This window comes from Eucyclogobius newberryi, unplaced genomic scaffold (assembly GCF_026437365.1).
Source record: "Eucyclogobius newberryi isolate DKJ021-1_F unplaced genomic scaffold, fEucNew1.0.hap1 SCAF_6, whole genome shotgun sequence".
NCBI classification, from domain to species: Eukaryota; Metazoa; Chordata; class Actinopteri; order Gobiiformes; family Gobiidae; genus Eucyclogobius; species Eucyclogobius newberryi.
In genome coordinates this window covers 12,199,008-12,220,421 of record NW_027316278.1, presented here as the reverse complement: position 1 = coordinate 12,220,421, position 21,414 = coordinate 12,199,008, and the positions used below count along the sequence as shown (strand labels likewise).

Genomic DNA, 21,414 nt, shown 5'->3' with positions numbered 1-21,414 from the left:
TTGTTATCTGAACTATTTTGACAGCAGATGGCGCTCTCACCTCATGGATCTCACACTGTAAATCCATTGAGGGCCTGCTCTGGGGTTGACAGAAGTCTTCAGTTATAAATACTTAATGCTTTACCACTGTAGAAGCAGCGCCAACCAAATACAACAGCTCAATAGTGTCGGACACTGCTGTGGTGTTGGCTTTCTGTGATTAATGCGATCTATACAGCTGCGGCAACAACACTATCTGACATGGAAAGTACACCTAAAGTTCATTTCAATTTGTCAAAGTTATTAGGCTCATACCTTAAATGTAGGCTATAGTACCAACAATAGTTTAAGGTTTAAAACAATTACAGGGAGCATAGAAGTATGAAATTAAAGTATGGTAAATTGCTGTATAACCTTTCCCATACATTTATGCTCAGATAGTTATATATTTATTAAAATGGATAAGCCATACACCCATGTTAACATTCAGAAGAGATGTGTTTTTTGCGAATACCATAAAGAGCCATTGGTACCAGATCTGAAATGAATGGATGTCATTTTATATAACAAGCCTATAATGATTAGATTTTAATAACAGTCCTATTTCTTTCATGCATTCTTTAGTTCATTTGCAAATCTGGAAATATAGAAGTCATAAAAATAGGTGAAGTGTGTAAAGAAATATGTTTTTCTTCTACAGACATCACTTCATGAGTATTTATGCCATTTACATTTCCTTGTTATATCAAACAATGTCAAATATAACCTTTTTTATGCACCAAATTATGCACTCATTTTTCCCCAGTCTCTTCTTTTTCCTGTGCACACGCCCACCGCTCTTTACATGACTGCAGTGCTTCTGACTTTAGCGTTTGTGGGGGCATCTTACCCTTGGTGCAGTGTGCATCAGGCTTGGACACTCAGCATTATCCACACACTACGCTAGTGTCATGCGGTACTGGCCTCTCTGTTACACACACACACACACACAGTCACACATAATTGTCCACAAACGGGCCGGGTCAGACACATTTTTGGCTGAGTGTCTCGGCTGATGCTCCAGAACTGCAGGGCTGTGGGACATCTGCAATGCAGGAGTCTAAATATAGCGCAGGAATAAGAGGGGGACAGGGGGAGACACAGAGGGGTGGAAGGATGAGAGAGGACAAGAAAGACAAGCGATAACATGCATTGTTCATATGTGAATAGCATGTTTATAACTGTAGTTTACATGTAATTGTAGTAAAATGTTTCCCTTTTTTACTCAAGTTTTGCCCCATGTTATAAGTCTGTAGAGGTTACAAGAGCTCAAGCAGACATCGTAGGTCTGTGGGGTGGGGGATGTTGACAAAAATCATGATATTCAACAATGCATGAGGAATGTGCTAAAATGAGCTCATAAATGTCTTGATTAAGGTTCAAATCTAGTGCAAAATGTGAATGTATCATAAAATGAACCATAAAAGTGCAGCAATGTCACTTTATACCCTTTTTATGGGGGATTACACTTGAGGTTTCAGCTCATTTTATATTTTAATCTACTCTTTTTAATGTCATTTTAATAGTTTTATTTATAGACGACATACTTGATATTCTAAATGGGCATTTCTCCAGAATAACAATTGTGAGGTTGACCATTTTTCGATATATTCCCCACCTTTAGTAGACCTATATACATTTTTGCTCACATTAAAGGGGATCTCTATTTGAAAGTGTTTGATTATTACACAAATCTTTTTCAGTTCAGCATTACACATATTCCCATCTTGTTTTGTTTTTTACACTATCTTATCATTTCTATGTACCAGAAAACCTTTCTAACATACAAGCTCCCAAATCGCAGACCAAAATAGGCAACATGGCCAGAGGAGGGCAGTAGCGTGTCAGGGATTTGGCTTTTTTAAACAGAAACACGGACAAAACTGCACAACATAGACTTTGTAGAAGAGAGAAAACCACAGTGAATATATTTTCTTTGATCAAACCTTTTCTGTTTTTTGGGGATGTTCACACTTGAAAACTATTCCAGCAATTGGGGATTTTGACAGCTATCCACAAGATTGACTCTATCCATTATTCATCCCATCTCCAGTACATTCTACACTTGCTTCATTGCAGGTTGTACAGTAAATCAATGGTACATGCTAAAGTGTAAGTGGGAAAGGGTCTGATGCATGCGTAATCTATAGATTGGTTACAAATCCACATCGGAAGCTAAATATCTTGTAAGGGCAAAGTGTTACTACGGTTGGATACACTGAAGCAAAAAGGAACTCGCAGTGAAACTAGGATGCCAAGAGTTCCATCAGAATGTCACTGCCTCTTCAGTTTCAAACATATGACAAGGCCGTTAACCGCGCATTAGCATCCTTTCGTCGTATCCAATTAAAACGAGAGAATTTCATTACTCCGTCCCGGCAAAAACAAAGTCGGGAGGCTGTTAAAAGCTGCGATTGAGTAGTTATTGCTTTATCTCTGAGCGTCTCGCGGGGAAGCTCAATTATGTATGCGCCTCCACCACAACAACGCAATGTGCTGACAGTGGAGCTCAGCACTAATCCGAGCCAAGGACGCGTGGTGTGTGCTGCACAGGCCAAAGGCTGCAGAATGGGGGGGATTGATTGCGCACAGAATTTTCAATAAATCTGGCCCCTGACACCCGGGACGTCCGACAGCACAGCACAAGGCTCAGGTCCAGTCATAAGTCTCGCATGTCGAAGGCAGACTAAAAAGCATCCATCACAGAGAGCTCAGAGCTGCACCCATAAGGCTACAGGCGCGAGGACCTAGATGAGTTGTACTGAACATGTTCCGTGTGTTGTTATTGGGTGTGGCATATCATAATATAGACTGTTCTTTACTGTCTGCGCGCATCGTTTGACTCACCGCAATAATTATGTTTGAAAATTACCTGCGTTCACGTTATCGTTTGTCGCTCAAGTGCAGACATATTGAAGGAAGCGTTCAGTTAAGCTGCTCCCACAGCTTGGAACACTCTTCAAACTGAAATTAAACTTTGTGAGCAGGTTTCTTCGAAGGGTGTTTTTCAATAAAAAAAAAATCTTTAAGCTGACTGAGAATCATTTGAACCTAGCTTTTAAATGTAGTTTAAATGTTTTATTATTTTTTTTTTGTATAATGAGTGAATAGTATGAATAGTGTGCTGCAGTCCACTTTAGCTCAGGTCATCTGTGAAAAAGAGATTTCGATTTTGTTTTACTACCTAGTTAAAAGAGGTTAGTAAATAGAAATTAAATCAAATGTAAATACAATTTTACTTTTTTGAGCTCCGTCGTCAAACGTTATCTCTAATTTATGCATCTGTTAACGTCTGATGCCTCTTTGTGAGTCTAAGGATGTATAAACCTGGACAAGATGAGGATTAAACCAGGACTAGAAGAGATCCCCAAACAAGTCTACATCAGGACTAAACTGGACTCAGACCAGGACTAAACTTTGCCAAGTGTGAGCAGAACACATCCTTCCTTGTTCTTACTTCGCCCACTGTTCTCATCTCCACCTACTCCAGTAAACACTGACCAATCAGGACCAATCCTCTAACAGCGCGTTCACAGACTTGTCGTTATTCGGTTCTAAATTGAGTCCATTTTAGGGTTCGTTCACACATGTACTTGTCTGGTCCTGTTTGTTTAATTCTTATGTAGACTTGATTTAAAGATTAAAGATTTTGTTGCCTCTAGTCTTTATTGACAGGAAAGTTCTGTTTTAATCCTGGTTCAGCCCTGGTTTTGTCCATGTTTAGTTCCAGACTAAAGTTTAGTTTTGTTTAGCTGTGCTTATGACTGAAAGGATTTTCTTTGCACTCTTCTCTTTTATGCCTTAAACCTTTTTGTGATTTCTGTCATTTCTTTGTGATTTGAATGCATTGTGTTCTTGTTGTGTGAGGCTCTTTGAATTGCCTTGTGTATGAAATGTACACAAATAAACTTGCCTTGCCTAAAGTCAAATTTCTCATACGGTGTTAGTGCCAGTGTGAACGCAGCCTTAGCCCTGATGTGGACTTGGTTTGGTACAGTCCTAATCCTGGTTTAGTCCTGATAAAGGGGTGGAAAGTAACTAATCACAATATTCACGTACTGTAATTGAGTACATTTTTTGAGCAATTGTATTTTTTGGAATAGATTTTTAAACATGTTCTTGTACTCGAATAAAAGTTTATTATCAATTTGTAATTAGTTACCTTTCAAAACCACGTGAGTACTGCTGTATTTGCTCTTTCCACAGCGAACACACAGAACACTGCATCGACTCCTCTGTCTGTGAATTGTGATTTAATACAAATTAATTCAGTTTAAACATTTAATGTATTTTTAAAATACTGAAAAAGTAGTAACAAGGGCTCTGAGCAGTATTTTTCATGTGTACGTTTTACTTTTACTACAAATTTGGCAGCTTTTACTTGAGTACAAATTGTCAGTACTCTTTCCACCACAGTCTTGATTTAGTCCAGGTTTAGTTTCAGGTACTTTAACTGTACTGTACCATAAATCAGTTCTTTATTCATCTTAGCAATGTAAACCCTGTGAATGAGGATTGTTAGTCATACTGTATATATATATATATATATATATATATATATATATATATATATATATATATATATATATATTATTACAGTGCACAGTCTGGATTTGTAGTCTGCCCATGTTGCATATCCATGGGAGTGATGAAAAAACATTATTAGCCTTAGTTATTAAACTACTTAAAACAGGACATTATATCTTTTTGAATGGGAAAACGTTCTCAAGAGTTTGCAGGAAGCGGGGAAACCCACAAATACACTGGGATAAACATTGAATATTTTGTCAGTCCAATTCCTCACTCAATTCACACACTGCATTTAGTTTTGCCGTGTCACCCTCCACCTTCCTCCTCCAACTACAGTCGCTTTCTCATTTGGAGCAAACCGACATTTGTCTTGGGCCGGTTTCCTCCGCCTCCCTGACAGAGTTATTGATTGTGTGTTAGTGCTGATAATGTCTTTGCCACTGTGCTGCGTGCCCCCCCAAACACACACCGACAGAGAGAGGAGGGGCAGGGGCAGCAAAAACAAAACTGGCCCGGGCTGTGATGAAGCTCCTGTAGGTGGCTCGGCACTGGACACCCCTCATCCATCTTGTGCGGGGACCGTCGCTCACCTGGGACCAGCCTGACACGGGGCAAAGAGATGAGTCGATAACTACGGCCGCCAGCGATTACACAGGCCCGCAGCGAAGGGGCCCACACTGTTCTGCATATACTGCTACTACTACTGCAGCAGAGGGGCGCGGCTTGGGCTGGTCACTGTCCTATTTTGATAAGACGACTACAGAATTCAACTACATTTTGAACGCAAAAGGCTGCATACAGTTTAACAAACAGAAATACATGTGTTGGTCAGAATAGTTTGTATCTCTTTGCAATGGGTGTAGTAATATTGAGATGTCTTAAACAAACATTATTTATTTAGTATTGAACTATAACAAAAGTAGATCATAATTTTACATTTTAAACCGCAATATTGGTCTAAAACGGCTTGGTAGAAACAGTTTCATTGACTTCCTGTTCAAAACCGCAGAACTGATAATGACATTTCACTGAAACAAGCAGCAGATTTTAATTTACATTTTAATTTGACATTTTAGAACCCACATGTATCACTCGGAGTCTTCAGTTTTCAAATGATCGCAACTAAGTACAGGGTTGTGGGCAGGGGTAGGTGAAAAAAGAAACGCCATAAAAGTACATTTGAGCTGCTTGCATAGGTTTTGTAAATAAATTACTAGAAATTAAGAAAAGGAATAATAAATATGATTACCATAAAAAATAGCCTCAAAATATATTATTATTATTGTATTGGAATACTAGGGCTTTTAAATACCATACGTTAATATTTTTGCAGTATCTGCCTTTTATTTTGGACGTCGCAAGTGTAATCTTTCATGTCTTTTGATTTTCTTTTTAATTGTCACATTTATCTAGAAAACAGGTGAAAACACTGTTGTTGCTGGCAGTAAGTGCATTTTACTGAAATGATCAGGACAAATACGATAAAGGTGGATGGACTTTAAAAACACATATAACTGAACATGATCATAATCTTCAAATGGTCAATAACAATACAACCATTACAAGTGTTTCATCCGGACAGCAGAGATGAGGCTCAGAAATCCATATGTTGTAAATGTGTGTTTTTGCTGTGACACACTGTATTGCATCTTTACCCTTGGTATCTCTTTCTCGATGTAACTGTAACCCTTTCATAATCCCACCACCACAAAGCCACTCATGAAGCAGCTGAAATGATGCATGTGCCCTTTACTGTTCTGGGACGTCCTGCGCTTGCACAGACAAGCATTAAACGTCTTTTTATTCTTCCCTCGAGGCTGCGCTGGCAAGGCTGGGATATTACTTCATACATCAGCTCACTTAAATGCGCAGTAAGATGGAGTGCAGCCCGCTGCAGCGGAGCCTATTAAAGTACTGCATGTTGACATATGGAGGCCTTGTAAATCAGGTCTGAAATTATGTGAGAAACATAAACATTGTGTTTATTATATGATCTAAACACACACTTTGACAGTTTTTCCTCATTTACATGTATTTTACTGCCCATTTAACGCATCATTTGCTGCTTGCCTTACGCCGGGAGATTTCCATTGAATTAACCCACTCATGCAGCTGATATTATGCTGAATAATTATTATTCATTCAAATAAAAGCCATTAAGAGCTAAAAAGCTGATGCTGATTAAAAAACTGTATTGTTGGCATGGTTATCAGCTTATGGTGTATGGTTTCCATAGAGAGAACAGGTTTTGTCCATATCTGCACTAGACTGCATGTAAATTTGGCTTGTGTTATATTATATGTCAGTGTTTCCCCACCAGGGGTACGCAAGCTCTTACTGGGGGAACTTGAAATTATCTTTAAAAAGAAACTATAGAATGCTTTTTGCAGTGCTTTTCACATCCTTAAAGGTTGAATGGACAATTTTTTTGGCATAAATCTGAGTCTTATTTCCTTGTGGCGTGGACTGCCAATTAGCCCTGCTAAGTATCAATCATAAAACGCACCTACCGCTCACCTGCAGCCGCGTGCGGCTCGTCCCACATTTTCGCGTGTCTAAGCGCATTGATCTATCATAATATAGTTCCCTCAGTGTACGGGGCAAAATGAAGACGGAGAAAGACTGTTCGTGCTGACTCTGAAGAGACGGAACTCTACGGGGACGAGAGATGTGATGTGATCCGTTGCGCTAATAAACAAACGCACGTGTGTGTTGTATCAGTCCGCACGGGGAAGTGCACATGCGCACTTCAGCCTGCGTTCTCAAATCGCCGAAAAATCGTCCATTGCGCCTTTAAATAAGAACGTTTTAAAGGATAATATTAGTATATAAATAAAACAAGAAAATATAATGGTAATGATTGACAATGTAATAAACTGACATATTGTGTGCTTGTGATTCTTTAGTGAGTATAAGTCAAGAGTGTGAGAGGGTTCTTGTTGGGAACCACTGTTATATATCACTAAGCAGTTCATTTACGTGTTGTTTCATTCATACAATTCACACACGGGTCTCACAGGAGAGTGGATACACAAGCCTCAAGAAAAGCACTATTCAAGATTCATGTGTTTAAAGTACAATGATAATGAAGATTATTTAAAAATCTCATAGTTATTTGGTCTTGTGAGATCAATTCCCAGACTTTAAACATTTCCTGAATACTTCTCAGTGCTCGACACTCCCATTTCACACCATTTACTGTCCTGTGAAGTAATTTAAATAACGACAATAAAGTAGATCAAACAAGAAAATTGGCTACTTTTGCATCTGCCCCAGTGGCTTTTTAATATTTTAAAGTCTTACATTACATTCTATCATAACTTGAACATGCAAATGAAGACACCACGGCATGTATTTGGTTAATAAATGTCTTTATTTGGCTTTGAGACTCAGACTGCGTGATAGAGCAGCACAAACAGATCACAGTAGTTTTAGCAGGAATGGTTCAGTGTCAGTGCTCCTCGTCTACCTCTCCCCTTTTTTATTATTAAAACAACGGACGAAAACTTTGTGTAGTGGTCTTTGTCTGCAGCAAATGGTTAAGGCAAGATTTATAATTCACACAAGCAAAAATCTAGTCCATCCAAGAATCAGGCCATGCATTCAACGCCCGTCGACCGGTTCATTCGTCACCGTTAAAAGGGGGAGTGTTGTGTGTGTGTGTTGCGACGCGGTGAGCGCGATTAGCCCTTAGTTGTGACTCCATCTGTTATATTTAGCCGTGAACTTGGTGCATTTAGACCAACCTGACACAAACACATGATGGGCTCGTGTCAGTGTCACCGCCAGACGCTGCGACACTCACGGGCCGCGTTCTCCTTCACCTCCGGCCAAACGAGCAGCCTTGACTCCTTGCACAACACCGCCGTAGATCCTCTGCTATAATTTAACGGCACATTCTGACTCCGGCCGTAGCCGTCTTTTACGATATATTAAGATTTACAATCATTTAAATCAGTGTTTCATCTCTTTTCTTTATTTAGAGTCGGGTTTATTCATATTTCTTTCCTCTTTTGGGTAAAATCTTGGTTAGAGCTTCTGTAGAAATGATGTAGTCCTGTTATAGACCTGGTTTAGGGCTCATTTAGACCTGGAATAGTCCTAGTTTAGTCCTAGTTTAAATCTGGTGGTATTCAGAAACAGGGCCGTCTCTAGAGGGGTCTGGGGGGCCTTTGTCAAAGAGATGAATTATTTTAAAATGCTTGTTTTGTAGTGTAATTTAATATTTAAGAGGAAACATTGGCTTTTTATAACTGCTGTTTCTTTTCCAAGATGTTTGTTAAAGGCGTTCATGTCTTCTTGGGCCCTCGACGACTTGGGGCCCTTAGCAATTGCCTGGTTTGACACCTCATTGTGGCGGCACTGCTCGGAGTTTTTACAGTAAAACGTTTGAGAACGATGATTCAAACAAATAGGAAGTAGAAGTGAAATAGGTATTTTCATACTTCATATTTTCCTCAGTCAAATGTTTCGAGCATTTAATCTTTGTAACTGCAAGACTTCACAATATAAAATGCTTGAAATATTTCACTTTGATTAAATGTAATAATCCTCAAAATAAAACGGGTAAATTCTCCTCAATATTTCGCTTCTCCGCCCAGTCACTGACATTAGAAGTTGTTTTCCTTTTGCCTAAAAACCCTTTTATGTAACGTGATGCTAGTGGCTTATGCTAATGTACTGAAATGCAGCTTGTAGTGTTTAAATTTAAGTACATGGGAAAGTCACGGTGACAAATGAACCAATCAAGGGGAGGGATAATAATTCATTTTCCAAAAACATATACTATATTCAGCAGCAGCGATTTCTATTTAAACTCTTTATATTTGATCATTCCCAGAGATGCACCACCCGCGGTTTCCAGCCAATGAAAACCCCGCCCTCCCCGTTACAGTATATTTCCCCCGTCAGTATATATACATGAATCCGTCAACATTATTGCCGTGCCGTGACGCTACAGTGACAAATTAAAAAGTGCTCAAAATGGCAGCGTACATTACTCTTGTGTCGTGGTGGGACTGAAGCGTTCGCGAGAGAGAGAGAAAGCCGTTTCGAAAACCCCACTTGACCTCAGCTAAATATCAGGAATGAGCTGGTGCCTGTTACTCCCAAAACCCGTCTCGTGTGTAAAAATCAAAATAGCACCGTTCGAGTTGGCTGTGTCTTTTGTTGAGGAGTTTAAGTGTGCGTTTCTTTCTTTTTCTTCGTCTGTGCTGAATATTGGTGCTTTCAATGGTTGATTGTACAGTTCATGCTTGGCTCAATTTCAATGCAAGTAAGTGTCTGTGTGTGTGTGTGTGTTTGTGTGGGGGAAAGCAGTGACAAAATCATTTCTTGTACGTTAAGAAGATTTCTGAACAGGATTATAGTATTGCAGTTGTCCTCTGGAGTCAAAATGGCACCAGTCGTTATTTTTACGCAGTCTTAATTGTACGTTTTACTTTGATCCAACTTGTCCTTGATGTCTCCCACTTTACAAATCAAAACCTCAGAGAACAACTGGAATATTCACCCAGATCAAAAAACGGGATTTAAAACGTAGCAGGTATGAAAGGATTCAAACTCTTGCCGATTCTAAATTTCCACCAAAAACAAAAGACAAATCTAGTCTTAACTTTCAATAACTGCCTCTATAACGTCAATATTTCTGTGTTTAATGACGGGAAATGCATGTCAGTGTGTAGCTTTGGGACAGTGGATTGGTTGGGATAAGCTGTGGGCTGTGGTCGCCTGGGCAACAGCGGAACGGGACGAAAGAGCGAGTCGTTTTGATGGTTTCAAGGCTCTGATCGTGGGTAATTCTGTGTCTGCTACGATGAACACGAATGCGTTAGTGCTGAATGCGTTAGTCGTGATTTTCGTCAATATTTAAATGATACTGAAGCAATGTGTTCTGGCTGAGTAACTTTGTATTGCTGTTTTTGATGACGGTGACACACATTTTAGCAGTGCTGTAAATCCTTTGGTCGTTTAGTCAATTAATCGCCTTTGTCGAGTTTTATTTGATTCAGATTAAAAGGATTTCCGCGGGACGACAACAACAATGAGAAGATATGCCGTGAGATTTTGGATTTAATCTGAATTTCTATACATTTAACGTTTAAATACACTGTTTTCTAGTACGTTTCTGTATAAATAGTCGTTTTTGCGTGGTCTCCCGTGCAGTCTGGGTCAGATACACGGAGATATTCAATAGCTTTCTAGCTTTTTCCCCTTTTAGTCGACTACAGCCCTACATTTTAGTCTTTGAAATGCCATGAATGCTGAAATTCACCAATCTGGATGTTTAAAGCGACATTATGTAACACCTTAAACATGATTGATTTGGGAAAATGATAGAGGAGTAGTGCAATCCTTTACTAGCTTGAGCTTTGTTGCACTCAGGCCACAGCGTGAGTCTCAAGATATGTGTTCAAAAGGTGTTGTGTATTCATGAAGCCAAATGTGAATTGTGTTGTTACGTAATGTGGCGTTTCTTTGTATGTCTAATCCCTCCACTCTTTGGTCCCGCTCACATGCGCTGACCACCACAGCCTGAACATGTGTGACGTGGTCAGTTTAGTTTTTGCTGGTCTTGGAGCTGGCGCTATCCTTGGAACTATCCTTCTCATTTTTCTTCTCGTCCTTCTCCTTGTCTTGTTTGTCATCCCTATTCTTTCCTTTCTTATCCTGCTGCTGCTTCTCCTCATCCTCTTCCTCCTCATCGTCTCCTCCCTCATCGTCTCCTCCCTCCTCATCGTCTCCTCCCTCCTCGTCTCCTCCCTCCTCATCGTCTCCCTCTTCCTCCTCCTTCTCCTCGTCTTCCTCCGCCTCGTCGGCATCCTCCTCGGGTTTGGACCTCCTGTAGGCGCCCAGGGTGTAGCTGCGGGGCGACATGTAGGAGAAGCCGGCGTATCCCGCCTGCACCGCCGAGCTGCCCACCGAGCTGAGGCGGCACTCCTCGCCCTCCAGCAGCTTCCTGTTTCGACACACGCAAACGTTTTATTTAGTGCGACAGCAGATAACGGTTGATTTAGTAGTCAACCAGTCAAACCATTATTTTTTACCAAATAAGTGTTGAAATGTGGTGACTGAAGACTTAAAGATAGAGAACACACTGAGAAAACAAGTGAAAAAGTGCTTAGATTAAGTATTATGTATCAGAATTAGAGTATATTTTGCCAATGAAACAAGCATAAATAGTATTGTTTTACTAAAAATAAGGAAACAACAAGCATTTTCTCACTTGAAATGTGAGAAAAAAGCTCCTGCTCTTGAAATAAGACAAAAACAAAACTACTTTTTATTGGCAAATTGTGTTTTAAGACAGACAAAATATACTCAAACACAGACAAATATTACTGTACTTAATTCAAACACTTTTAATACCAGAACTTATTTAAGATTGTATTTCTTCCAGTGTATAATTATTGTAATAAAATGTATGTTCAAGTGAAAATGTTTGACATTTTGATTTACTAATGCTGCTGTCTTTGTTATAAAAAGGTATTTTCATGTGTGTTTAGAGTGTGTATCATCCACATAAGGATTAAGATAATCAAAATATGACTGATTACTTTTTATAGTCATAATTAGTCAATTAATCACTGTAACACAAACATTTAGCAAAGCATCTGATGTTGTATCATTCCAGACGTCAACACAAATCAGAAAATGTATCAGGAATAAAGGAGGTACTGGCCATGCCTTTTAAATATTATAGAGTAAATAATATAACAAGATACATCTGGAAAAGCAAATTTCACAAAATATCTAATGCTTAAAAATCATTATATTTATCCAATCAACAACCTGTGAGAAACTATATCTCCCAAGCAGAGCCATAAAGTCATAGATTATAAGCTACTAAACTCAACTAAATGGTTTACTGCTTTTCTTTTGTTTATATTTTCTTTGGTGAGTTCTATAAATGTATTTAACTGTAGTATTCTTGTCCCATGTTTGCTGTGTGTTCCGTGTCACCTGTAGGCTGCGATCTCGATGTCCAGAGCCATCTTGACGTTGAGCAGGTCCTGGTACTCGCGCAGGTGGTGGGACATCTCTCCTTTAGTGGTGCGCAGAGCCGACTCCAGGTGCTGGATTGTGTCCTGCACAAACCGGTAACACCAGGTAAGGAATCTGAAGAGAACTTTAACTCTGGGTTTAGAGCTTAACACACGTCATAACTTTGGCCAGACAGTTATTTCTTGATTAAACTTCATAGTTTCTAATATTCTAATTAGATTTAAGTCTATTTTCATTGGTTATTCATCTTGATCTGCTGTTCTACAACCTTGCATAGCAACACTGGAGTTTCATTGTTGGACAAAACATGGTTCTCTTATCTGAGGTTGAGGTCAGTCTTTCTCGTCCCCATAGGGAGATCTGTTCTCTGCATCTGACCCATCCCCCATCCTTCAACCAGTACAAAGTGTCAGGAGCGGTGAGCGCCCAGTGCAGCGCTGGGACCCCTCAGTGCTGGGACCCCTCAGCGCTGGGACCCCTCAGCGCTGGGACCTGGAGGTAGTGTTGGTCAGGACCACCTGCTGCATGTTTTGGGTTATTTTATCTTATTGCTCTGACCAATTGCAGGAAGAACTTAGTTAGAACTAACCAAATGTATCATTCATTTAGGGACGGAGTTACTTTGATTCTGATTCTGCTCCAAATTCAAAATGTGCTCCTCTGTGAGTTGTATGCCGTTATTACGCTTGATTAACATCTTCTTCTAACATCTTGATTAACATCTTCTTGCTCCCTGTGAGACCTGTTATTGAACTAAACTCTATAGTGTCTTGATTCTGTCTCCACGTATGGCCTCCTTCCCTCACCTGCAGGTCTCCGATCTCCTGGTTGTGGCGATCCTCCATCTCAGAGATCTGCCTCTCCAGCGCCTCATTGTGGCTCCTCAGAGCCTCGATCTCCAGGGTGCGTGCCTGGACCTGGCGGCGGTACTCGGTCAGCTCCTCTTTAGAGTGTTTGATGGCGTCCTGGTTACGGACCGCCGCCTCTGAGACCGTGGTGATCTTGGAGCGGTACCAGTCCTCGGCCTGGGCCTGGTTTCGGGCCGAGAGGTTCTCGTACTGAGAGCGGATGTCCTTCAGAGCAGCCGCCAGGTCCGGTTTGGCCATGTCCATCTCCACCGACACCTGCAGGGGGAAACAGAGAGCAGGAGAGCAGTTTAGGAGGGGAAGGTTCCAGGTTCAAGTCCTGGACTGGGAAAGGCCTTCTGTGAGGAGTTTGCATGTTCTCTGTGTCTCTTATCACTTAAAAAAGCATAAAAAGAAATGGAACCATAAACAATAATGTTGCTAATCATGATAAAAAAGGAAAATAATAAAAATAATCATTCGTGGTACATTTTGTATAATCGTGTATTGCCACCAAAGTGACTTATTCTCTTCTAGACCATTGTTGTTTTTATTTATAGTAAAGTATTAGTTGTTTAATAGGGAACTTATTAATTATAAGAAATAAGAAAGTACCTGGCTCGTGTGGCCATGTGAGTACAAAACCATCAGATCATTTGAGTAATTATCTGTAACCAACACATGTTATCATGTTGTACCTAAAGTCGATGTGATCCCTCATTAGTCCATGTGCAGTGATGAGCAGCTGCTTATGAGGCCTTTGAAGTTATAGTAGTGACACTGTATCACTGAGCAATACACTTCACCTGCCTTGTCCATTTCAGATTTATATTACGGTGTAGATTTGAAAAGACCTCATTAAAAACGTATATCATTGAAAATCCCTCTGACCACTTGACTTTATTGATCATTGCGTCTTACTGGCTCCATAACCTGAATCTGCAACTTCTCACGGCGAGGACTGCGGCCCATAAACATGAGTAAAGCGACACTCTTGACGGCTGAGAGGAACCATCTATTCCCCACGGCGTGCGCGTCCCTCCCCCTCGCTTCGATCGCCGTGCCGTTGCCGTTGCCGTTTGCATTTATGTATAAGGTGTGGCGTGTCCGGCCCTGATGATGATGAAGAAGAAGCAGCTGCTGAATCAGGCCTCCTGGTGCCGCTCTGTCAATCGCTTACAAGGCAATTCTAATCCCCGAAGGCGGACAAGCAAGAGGACGCCCGGGAGGAATCTACCCGGCAACCGCTGCTTTGTACAGCAATCACTTCTCACCGCACACAATTGATTTGATGTCCATCGGAGTTGCAGTTTTGTTTGTTTGTTTCCTTGTAAAAAGAGACGATGATTAGATATAAAACATTTGATATTGACTTTATGCCAGACTAAATTAGGCTTAAATTATTTGAGACGGCCAGAAAGGAAATGAGATCAAATAAAGAGTTACAAGGGTCAATAATGGGCCATATCATGTTATGTGTAGAAGGTTACACATCCAGGAAACTGTCATGACGGAGAATTGGGGGTACAAGCAGGTTCAGTGGGCTCGGGACAGCCACACCCTAAAGAGCTACACCCCGGGCCCCCTCTTTTTCAAGGTTCAAATGTGGCTTCATTTTCATGCTTTTGTGTGAAACTAAAAGTGCAACCTTCAATCCTGCCCTACAATCCTGGATATTGATTATCTAACTTTTTCACACTCGTATGATGTGACGCCTCCAGATTGTTCAAAAACACATGAGAAAAGTATTCAGCAGCAGCACAACAGCAGAGAATGTTGTGTTTAAAAGATCTAAAAAAATAAACCTTTGAGGTCGTTTCAATGGCGCATCAATAAAAAGCTCTCCATCTTCTCACTGTGAAATAAAGTTACAGCTCTGCAAAGACCACGCCCCTAATGCGCACCCCATATTCTCTGCCACATTAATAAACCAAGGGATTTTTAGCTGCGTCAAAGTTGCTCATCCATTGCGTATTGTTACCACGGCAACAGGCAGACGCAGAGCGAGTCTCACAACTTAATTTGACTAAAGATGCATAAGATGAGCTGTTGTTGAGAGCAGACTCAGGCTGGAGGCTGCGGGACGTGCGTGGGAGTGAGAGGCGCGCGCTGCCGCAGAGCAGGAGCACGAGGCGCTGCTGCAGTGCCATTCATTATCAGGCATTATCCGCGCGCAGCAGGAGCTCAGAGCCAGAGTCATGTAACTGCTACTTTGTTCATTTGTTTCTATTGGTTAACATTATTACTCTGCTAAAAAAGCCCATGTCTGCCCCTGGGACTGATCAGATAAGTTAGAATAACTTTGAAATAGCAGAGGAGAGTGACAGGTGCGTGTTTGTGCGCGTGCAGTACCTGCGTGGCCTGCAGTGACGCCTGCATCTCTAGCAGCTCCTCCTCGTGCACTTTCCTGAGGAAGGAGATCTCATCCAGCAGAGCCTCCACTTTCTTCTCCAGCTCCAGACGCGAGAGCGTGGCATCGTCCACGTCCTTCCGGTAGCCTTTGAGCACGTTCTCAGCCTCCTCGCGCAGCCGGTTCTCCTCATCCAGCTTCTCTCGCGAGCGCTCCAGCGCATCATTCATCTGCACGCAGTCCACGTGCATCTGGCTCTTCTCGTGCGTCAGCTCCTCCACACGCGCCCGGAGATCACGGATCTCCTGCTCGTAGAGCTCGTGCAGGCGCGAGGGCTCATTGTGGCGCTGCCGCAGCAGCGTCACCTCCGCCTCGAGCACGCGGTTGTGCTGCTCGAGGCTGTGCACCTTCTCGATGAACGTCACGAAGCGGTCGTTGAGCCCCTGCAGCTGCTCCTTCTCGTTGGTGCGGACGATTTTCAGCTCGTTGGTCACCGCCGTGGAGGCGCACAGCTCCAGAGGCTCGTGCATGGCCAGGTTCATGCGGGGAGCAGCGCTCCTGCGGACCCCGGAGGAGGAGGACATGGACGGAGAGCTGTACCGGTGATGGGAGCTGCGGAGTCCCGAGGAGTGAGCACGGGACGGGCTGGCCATCGACATGCGTCCGGAGCGCGGAGCATCGCCGAAGATCTTCCGGTACGAGCTGGAGCTGTACACGTCACTGGAGAAACTCATGGTCCTGAACGGGGCAGAGTGCGCGAGGAGCTGGACACGAGAAGAGTGAGGAGACAAAGTCAGATGCGCGTGCTCCCTGCCAGGACAGGTGCATTTATACAGCACGCGCCTCGCATCATCTGACGCAGGACCAACTCAGAGGGAGGGGGGGGGGGGGGGGACCTGCGGATTTGGCACAAACACCCCCAGCACCACACCCCCGCGTGAGGGGGACGAGCCCCTCATGCAGAACCTCTGTGTCCAATGGACCCAGCCCCACTCTGTCCCGCCTCACGACTCACAACAAGCCTTAGTTTAGGTGCAATAAGGACTGTCCACATCAGTGTTAAACCGCAGCATCCTTCACCGGGACAAGTCTGGAGCGTGTGTAAACTCCCGTGTCACTGCTGCAGCTGCACGAGGTCAATAAAACTGTGCACGTGCTGCTGCGGTTTGGGGCTCCGGGCTCCGCAGGATCTGAATAAACGTGATGGTGCAGTAATCACAGCTGAGGGCTGGTGCTTTTTCACGTCGTTCATAAACAACACAAACTGAACAGACCATTACAGTTTAGACCCTTCACTTTCCCCATGTTTGGAGCCGCGGCCCTGATCCTCGTGGGCGCCTCTGAAGGACGGGACAGGCGGGGGTCTGGAGCTGTGCCCGTCCCGGTGCAGCCTCCGCGGTTTGCAGCGGATTTAAGAGTGTGGCATCATCACTGTCTTTGTGCGACCAAAGTGCTGCAGTTACCAACCACAGTTTGACAGTCTGTAATCTCTCCTTATGGGTGTAACTATCTGTCTGAAGAGTCATTTACATGTTTTATGAAGCCCAGATTCCCAGGTTTTCACACGTTCACCTCTTTTATTTTGTATATACTTTACATACATTACTTGGATATTTGAACCACTGATTATGTGAGCATTACATTTGATTAAAACAAGCCTTTCCCCCCCGTATATTCTACTAATACAGGCCCACCCTTTTAGGCACAGTATTTACACAGAACTACCATTACTCTCCACCGGAGGGCGCTAAAGCCTCGACAAATCACCTGTTTCCGAAGCAGAACATTAGATCCACATTTTCTCTGCATCAATTTTTTTGAACATTTGTACAACAACAAAATGATTAGATCTGAGTAAAATATATACATTATACAACCAAATACAGGCAATGGCAATGAACATTGTTCTGACTTGGATCTATTATCTTCAATTAATCTCCTCAGGGTCGTTTTATTCCGTAACTCACGAATAAATTCCCCAGTAGACCTACACCATAAATAAATAAATAAGACCACATCAAAATGGTCATATTTAGGTGTAGTTTGCTCCTCATTAGCCTAAAGAGCAAAAGAAGTTTACAACAGGCTTTAGATATTTAACCGTACAAGCTTTGACCCACTGTGGACTTGGATATGAATCGTAAGACTAATAAAGAATAGTTTTATATGTATGGGTTTTAAAAAGACGTATAGGTCTAACTTATGCTTTAGAGTTTGAAAATAGCCAGTACCTTATTAAACATTCCTTTCTTTAATCATACATGCACAAAATACAGCATTTTCTACAGCTTAGAGTCCAACTGTGTGACTAAGTAAATACAATGTTGATCATGTGTTACACAGTGTGAATATATTTCTGCTCCTCACTCTTTCGGCCATTTTGTCTGCAGCAGCTATAAAAGAAGACAGCAAAATGTGACTCAGCAACTACAAAGTCACAGAGACACCAGTTTGTGTTGCCTTCTATTCTGCTACTTGTAACTGTAGAAATCAACAAGCATAAGATCTGCTTTTTTCATACATTCTGCGGTAGGCCAATACATTTTATTTTTATAGTTATTATCATTGAATTTTAGTGGTGGAAGAAGTAGCCTACTCAATTTTGTACTTAAGAAAAACTACAGCTACAGGAGCAAAAAGTCAAAGCATTGAAGTACATTTTGAAAAGTAGAGTAAGAGTAAAAAGTAAGCATATTTCACAAAGATCTTTGAAATCTATTTAAGGGTAAATGATGATGATCGGGATAAAGAATAGTCCTGATTTTTTTACTCAGTCAATTTGTCAGTGTTTCTAGACTTAAAAAAAAAAAAAAAAGACAAAGTATATTTTTTGTTTGCTCAAAGCCAGGACTTGAACTCAAAACCTTTAGTCCTCATGTCATCATGAAAGTGCAAAAAATAACCCCTCAAACAGAAACGACTTTTGACTTTTCAGTCCAGTCAAAAATGTAGTAGAAAGTGCAGATCCAGCTCTCAAATGAAGTCAAAGTCAAATAAATCAACAGCAAAATTTACTTAGGTAAAAAAAAACAGATACCAAAAATATTTACTTTTAAATTGGACAATTCACCAACTCATCACGGTCAGTAAAGTATCCTATGTATTGGTGTAAAGTAACAGTAATACAAATATTGTACTCCACTAAATTGTTTTAACTAGAAGTAAAGAGTACTTTCTATGGTATCTTATGGTTTGAGGTTTATTTCTTTTAGCACGTTCATGGTGACATCCTGACTAAAGGATTTGAGTTAAAGTTCCAGCTTCGAGCAATAATTAAAAATAAAATAAAAATGACTTGATAAATGATTCAATTTCTATGGTAGTCAAAAATCATCACAATTATTTAGATTAAAACACTATATTTAAATATAATACTTTAGTAAGTACTTATTTAAGTACTTCTTTACTTTTACTTTAGTAGACTTTTTTTGGTTTTTAAGACACATTTACTTTTCCTTGAGTTATTATTTTGCTCAAGTATCTGCATTTAGTAACACACTTCTCCACCACGGCCTAAATGTAGGGGGCCTATAATACTATTTTATTTTATTTTTTTGCAAGATTTGAATAGTGAACAAATCCTTAAGAAAAACATTGTGGTTGTCTATATCACTCTCCAATTCAAAACATACCAAACCGTTCCTGTACCAGATCTGACCACTAGAGGTTGTTATTGGCCTTTTATCCTGCAGAACTTCTCATCAATGGAAGAAAACCTAAATGAAGCAACAGTGGGAAAATACAAAGATCTTGAAGTCATTTTACAACTATTCATTTATAGCTCTCGTTAATCTCACAGCAAGAATGTCCTCTTTTTTTGTTAATATGTTCCCCAGTTTGTGTCCTGTCCTCCTGATGCTCTGCTGTCCTCCTTACATCCTCCTCATCCCTAGTAACACCCACAGGTAAGTTCTTCTGTTCTACTGCTTTCAACTGCACACAGAAATGGGACTCATTTAGGAAAAAGTCCACACTAAATTGGGATGAATTGCTGGACTAAACACTATAAATAAACCAGAGCTAAACTAAGACTAGCCTGGCCCTAAACCAGGTTCATACACACTGAATCCATGTGTGTGTGCTCTTGTTTGTTCAGTGGCAGGTGGCAGATGGCAGGAGGATTGTGGTCTCGGGGGGAAGTGCCCATCTCTTCTGATCACTTTATCCAAGAGGCAGAACAAAGAGAGCAGGAGAGGCCTGGGTGTGACACTGAGAGAGGGGCACCCAGGCTGGAGTAACACCCGTCAGATCAAAGAACCTCAGGCAAAAGAGGAGAGGAGAGGAGCAGCTTGTACGACACACACGAGGGAATGCATGAGTGATGGCATGAGGATGTGCAAAGACAACACTAGACACACTCAAGACAAAATGAAAAAAAAAGAACTCTTCAGGCATTACGCACTCAAGCAAGAGACCTGTAAAATATAAGCTCCTTCTCTGGTTGCAGATGCTCGGGGCTGACAAGTTTGACACCCAAGCCAAAACCATTGAACCACAGCCGTCTCCAACAGTGATGTCTGTAACCAAGTGCATGAGGCAGAGAATACATATCCACTCTGTGTCAAATCCAGTGTAGTGTTGTGGTTAATCAAATCATTTGCACTTTCATGAGAACTGAACTTCTGATGTGACGAAATATCAGCGGCGAGTAGTATTCAGTTACATTTACTTGAGTAACTTAATTTAAAAAAAGTACTTCCTGGAGTAACATTTAGGAGTAACACTGTACTTTCACTCCTACTAGAGTAATATTTTTTTGTCATTTCAGTTCCTCTTCACACTATGAGTAAATCTACAAGAGATGAAAGCTTTAAGTTGAGAACATGAAATGATTTGTAGATTTGAATTTCTTGCTCCTCCTTCAGACATGATTTACTTTAGCTCAGGAAAATTCCAGATTTTGTGCAGTATTTCATATTTTGTTCTTCAAATGTTACATCCAGACAGTTACTCTTCCTTGAGTACATGTTTTGGCTGCTCGACCTCTGACATGATCCGTTCCTGCTCCAACAGCAGTGGTGTGAGAGCAGGTCTGTAGAGGACATCGTGTCTAAGAGCGGACAATGAAAACATGATAGTGGTTGAGTTTCTTCTTTACATACATTACATATTAATAACGTTTGATAAAGCAATTGTCAAATGCTGGCCTACGTCCTTCAGGACTCCAGGTTTCTCCAGAGCATGAGCCTAGTTGAAGTTCAAGGGGACAGATCAGAGCACATGTCCCTACACTGTGCACCTTAACCCTGATGTTATTCTTCCTGTTAAAATGTTGATGGACAAGATGGCTGCCCTGATCAACCTGTTACACAGAAAGAGTCTTGGATCTTTCATGTCGGCACGCCCTTCCCCCTTCAGCTCCAGAGGATGCTTTCAAGACACCCAACCCCCTTTGCTGGTGCCTCTGTGTGCTGGTTATGGAGCTGAAGTCAGATGGCCATTTGATCGTATAAAACCAGGATTAGTCTGTAAAATACTGGCCAGGACTCATCCCCCGCTGAGGCTTTCCTTTATTTGATGTGTAGAAAGCAGCTATTACTATCTCTCCCTGCGCTGCATTATCAAATATAGCTCTTTTGTGTTAGACCAGTGGGCTGAAATTCCAGCTTAGAACCATCATTTGTCCTTAGCAAATGTAATTATAATGCAAACACAAATGACACAGGC

At 41.4% G+C, this 21,414-nt stretch overlaps 1 protein-coding gene across 1 annotated transcript; it reads right to left on the bottom strand.

Annotated features, from left to right (window-relative positions):
• Positions 1 to 7,902: 7,902 nt before the first annotated feature.
• On the bottom strand, positions 7,903 to 16,603 carry neff1 (neuronal intermediate filament family member 1). The gene is made up of 4 exons (XM_072432563.1): positions 15,750 to 16,603; positions 13,359 to 13,676; positions 12,511 to 12,635; positions 7,903 to 11,506 (listed from the first exon to the last, which is right to left on the bottom strand). The coding sequence occupies exons 1-4, from the start codon at positions 16,479 to 16,481 to the stop codon at positions 11,107 to 11,109; spliced, it is 1,575 nt and encodes a 524-aa protein (XP_072288664.1). The 5' UTR covers positions 16,482 to 16,603; the 3' UTR covers positions 7,903 to 11,106.
• Between the last annotated feature and the right edge of the window lie 4,811 nt (positions 16,604 to 21,414).

Bases quoted from the DNA above. Each gene is read 5' to 3' on its own strand.
- neff1 (XM_072432563.1), bottom strand. From the start codon at position 16,481: ATGAGTTTCTCCAGTGACGTGTACAGCTCCAGCTCGTACCGGAAGATC. The intron at 13,677-15,749 runs GTACTGCACGCG...TTCCCCCTGCAG, and splicing joins CGTCACTGCAGGCCACGCAG to GTGTCGGTGGAGATGGACAT. The intron at 12,636-13,358 runs GTGAGGGAAGGA...CGGTTTGTGCAG, and splicing joins AGGAGATCGGAGACCTGCAG to GACACAATCCAGCACCTGGA.